The 3,881-nt window shown below is 38.0% G+C and overlaps 1 protein-coding gene across 4 annotated transcripts in view; it reads right to left on the bottom strand.

Annotated features, from left to right (window-relative positions):
* Nucleotides 1-2,582: 2,582 nt before the first annotated feature.
* Mettl2 (methyltransferase-like protein) overlaps nucleotides 2,583-3,881 on the bottom strand; it is a 9,868-nt gene continuing 8,569 nt past the window's right edge. For all 4 annotated transcript variants that reach the window (XM_086535225.1, XM_086535223.1, XM_086535224.1 and 1 more), the window contains 3 exons: nucleotides 3,859-3,881; nucleotides 3,374-3,546; nucleotides 2,583-3,175 (listed from right to left, as the gene is read on the bottom strand). The exon at nucleotides 3,859-3,881 is cut by the window's right edge and continues 91 nt beyond it. In XM_086535225.1, coding sequence (XP_086391351.1) covers nucleotides 3,003-3,175; nucleotides 3,374-3,546; nucleotides 3,859-3,881 — 369 coding nt within the window. In that variant the 3' untranslated portion in view covers nucleotides 2,583-3,002. The remainder of the gene's footprint in view (nucleotides 3,176-3,373; nucleotides 3,547-3,858) is intronic.

The raw sequence follows: 3,881 nt of genomic DNA, 5'->3' as shown, positions 1-3,881 counted from the left end.
GAAGAATATTGAAGCGTGAGGAACAGGTCGCCAACCGTCGGAGAGTTGAAAGAGCGTCGCCAGCAGTCTTGGGTGATGCGAGAGGGTCGTCCACATTTCCTTCGACGAGGAAGGCAATAAGAGCGGTAGAAAGCAGCAAGAATTTGGGAAGAACAGTCATCAGGAAAAAAGAAAGGGCCGCAGTGATTCAGGGATGCTGTGTACCATCTTATGTACACAGCTTTCCGGTCATGTCAAGGAAGGGGCTGATAATGATTGATTTACAGACAATTAATATTTGCCTGCTTTAAATAGCTGTTCTCCGAACGAATCCGAGGTAGCACCCCCCCCCCCTATCTCTAATACCCAACAGGCTTGGACAACCCATGGGAAGTCGGGGATGATGGGGGGGGGGGTACAACTTAGAAGACGTGGTATATTTCTATCTACTGGGGAAATAAACTTACAAATGATGTGGTTAGTTTACAATTCAGTAGCATACGTAAACGAAGTTTCCTGTAATTCAGTAATTTCAGTAATTGTACACGGAGCTTGGAAAGGTTCCACATTTATCATTGAACCTTTTGATTACATCGTCAGTGTCTATATAACCTATACCAGAACCAATACCGAAACCATACGCACCGAAACTGACTTGAAGTGTCAAGGCCGCAGATTCTCGAACAATAAGAAACATGAAACCGCTGTGATTGGCCTGTTGTTTCATGACTTGTCCTCACTGAATGTAACTATAGAACTGAAATCCTGAAATTGTTTTCTCCGATAGATGGCTCTTTTTCAAACAAGAGCATATCCGGTAAAACAAAAACAGATCCGTCGGTTGTATATCTTAGAAGATCTGCTACGAATAATTATATTTCCGTATCAAATAATTTCTTTGTTTCTAAATTGTGCAAGAAATGTCATAGATGAATAGTCTTACATTTAGTTAGCTTATCCATGTTCAGTAATAAATTTCCGTCAAAATTGCATTATCATTACCTAAATTTATACCATACATTTATTACATGATCAAAACAATTATAAACACCCATATATTTATCACCATAATCCAAATTCAACCTCGTTAATAACACAAAGTAATCAACGAAGCCGAAAGGAGTATTTTTCGGACCCACACTCGATAGTAAATGCATAAACCCGGCTGCATGAGGAAAAGTGCACGTCCTGTACAATCATGCATCCAGCGTCTAAGCCCGTTCATGCATTCCTGCACCCCGGCGCCTATGGGTTAACAGCTGTTTCCGTCGTTATCTTGGTATTCGTTGCATAATGTCTAGTGCATTGGCTAATGCATTTGAATGGCTTTAGTGTTGTCTCCCTAGTCAAGAGACAGGGCCTTTGAGAAATGGGGGAGGGGAAAGTTGTAAAATTTGAAATCAACAGACTATATAAATGTAAATCTCAACTTGTTTTTGAAATGTTACAAGTGCCATTGTAAGTCTTTGGCATACTGTTTTTATTAAGATGGATATTAAGGAAGTTGGCCATTTTCTTGGGTCAGACCATGAACTAAACTGTTGAAGGTTTAGCTCCATTATCAAAAGGTGGGAAAGCTGAGTTTATGGTTTTTACAACTACATTTACTAACTCAATGGTAGAGATGGTCTTGGAGACTTGTGGTTAAGGACAAACAATGATAGATGACTGAACACTGTATAGGAGCTGATAATTGTGCTTGGAAATGTCAGAAACTTAAGTAGGGTAGAGTAAACAAATACTAAGTAAAAGCAGAATAAGGGGGTAGGTCATTAAGACACTGAGATAAAAACAAGTTATTAATCGATCCCTAAAAACATGTTTTGAACAAAGACACCAGCTACCCAACCTATAAGGATAACAATGAAATAAAAAATAACACAGACAAGTTGAAAAATGTCTCTTGCAAAATACAGCATGAAAACAACTATAATCATTCATAAATTATCCATAGTTATCCGAACAGAAAACTAAGATCCATTGGGCTTACTCTATATGATGTTATCTATGGAACAAAAGTATAATTGAATGAGGTCTTTATCTCACTACACTGGTGGTTTTCCAGTGATGATGTTAACATGCTAGAGAAATTAATATTATACAGAGATGGAAAAGAAATTAAATAGAAAGAAACTATTCAACTGCATCATTACTTTGAGCTCAAAGAAGGGGACTCATTGCATCTGTTAGGAATGAGTCAAGCCACCATGAGTGGGATGGCTTGAGAGGGTTCAGGGATACTTTAGTGCAGTGATTCCCAACCGGGGTTCCGCCGACCATCACCAGGGGTTCCGTGAGAAACCGTAAAATAATTATGTGCTATTACAATATGACAGTGATCTTAATTCATAATTCGTAACTCCTACTCAACAACACGTCACAAACAGTCTCCAGACACCAACATACTCGTACGTGTCAGTCAGTACAATGTATATACTAGTAATGAGAGCAAATGCTATGTATAGAATTAATACTATATATAGGGGTTCCTTGGAATATGAAAAATTATTACAGGGGTTCCTCCAAGGTGTAAAGGTTGGGAATCACTGCTTTAGTGTGTCATTACATGGTTCATCCTTTCATCAAGAGGGTATTTAAACAACTTTCATATATTTTACATTCTATTTTTTTGTTAAAGTTGGTATCATTTTATTAACATTCATGGCTTTCATTTTGTTGTGCTAATGTATTAATGTTCTCATTAATACAAAGAACAATTAATCTTTTAAAAAAATTGAGTGAGTTCATTTACAAGATAATATATGTGGGCCAATACATATGTTCTTGCTCCCTTAAATGAATCAAAATTAGCAATAATCCAAAATAATTGTATGATTCCTGGGATAAAAGTCATGAAGTCGAATGGAAAATACTCTAAAATCAATGAATAATTTGTCTTAATTTCTTCACCTTATTACTACTGCCTGTATCAAATATATATTCTATCTTTAAAAACTCATACGAGAACAAAATAATACCAAAGCGATATAAAAAAGAGCTATTTAACCATAAATAAAACTGGATCATGACTGCGTTGATAACTGTTGTGGATCTTGCACGGCTGGCTTTCTGTACTTTGCCTGAACCCACACCCTGTACATGGTGAGTTGCTTGCCTCTGTTCACCTGCAGACGTCTGTCTACCAGGTTCTGTACCTCTTCAAGACCGGCATCTGTCATAAGACTCCGTACATCATCTGAAAATTAGTGATATAACATATACAAAACAGAAAAAGCCAATGATGTATCTTACTTTCTTACAATTCAAGCTCCAGTAAGCATACAATTCCAGAACTTTCCGTAAGTGCTATGCAGTTCTGGAGCCTTCATTAAAAATATGAGGTAATTAAATCTTACACTGACCCTTCTTCACAAAACGCTAAGGAGAAGCTCACCTTGGGTAAAGAAATAACAGCGAGTACCATCCCCGCGGGTGTAAAAGTTTTCAGACAGGCAGCGCCCCTTTTTGAAACGGAGTTGTGCTAAGTCGTAGCGGCCGTAGTCTCGGAACAAGATTAGGCCTCCTGGACGAAGATAGTCGGCCATTGTCTTGACGGTGTGGTCAAACCTAGCAAATGAAAATGAACTTCAGTTGCAAGAAATAATGAAGGGGGGGGGGGGGTGTAGACACAGAAAAAAAATAAAGAGTGAAAGAAAGAGGGATAGAGGGAGAGAGACTTTTTATTCTACTCCCTTTATTCAACAATGCAATTCAGTAGACATAACAATTAATCACTGGTCCTCATTAAAGGTTTGGAATCCATAATCATTCCCAAATAAGGCTTCATCATGACTAATAACCAACTAATCCACGGGAAGAACATGAAAATGAACAACTCATGCTTGGTATGGTCCCCTGCAAGAACATAAAACAACCTACTTGTCTGGATTCAGGGCTGATAG

This window comes from Penaeus japonicus, unplaced genomic scaffold (assembly GCF_977035675.1).
Source record: "Penaeus japonicus unplaced genomic scaffold, GWHDUDI00000001_assembly GWHDUDI00000042, whole genome shotgun sequence".
In the NCBI taxonomy this organism is placed as follows: Eukaryota; Metazoa; Arthropoda; class Malacostraca; order Decapoda; family Penaeidae; genus Penaeus; species Penaeus japonicus.
The sequence above is the reverse complement of the archived record's forward strand: the minus strand, read 5'-3'. Positions and strand labels throughout refer to the sequence as shown.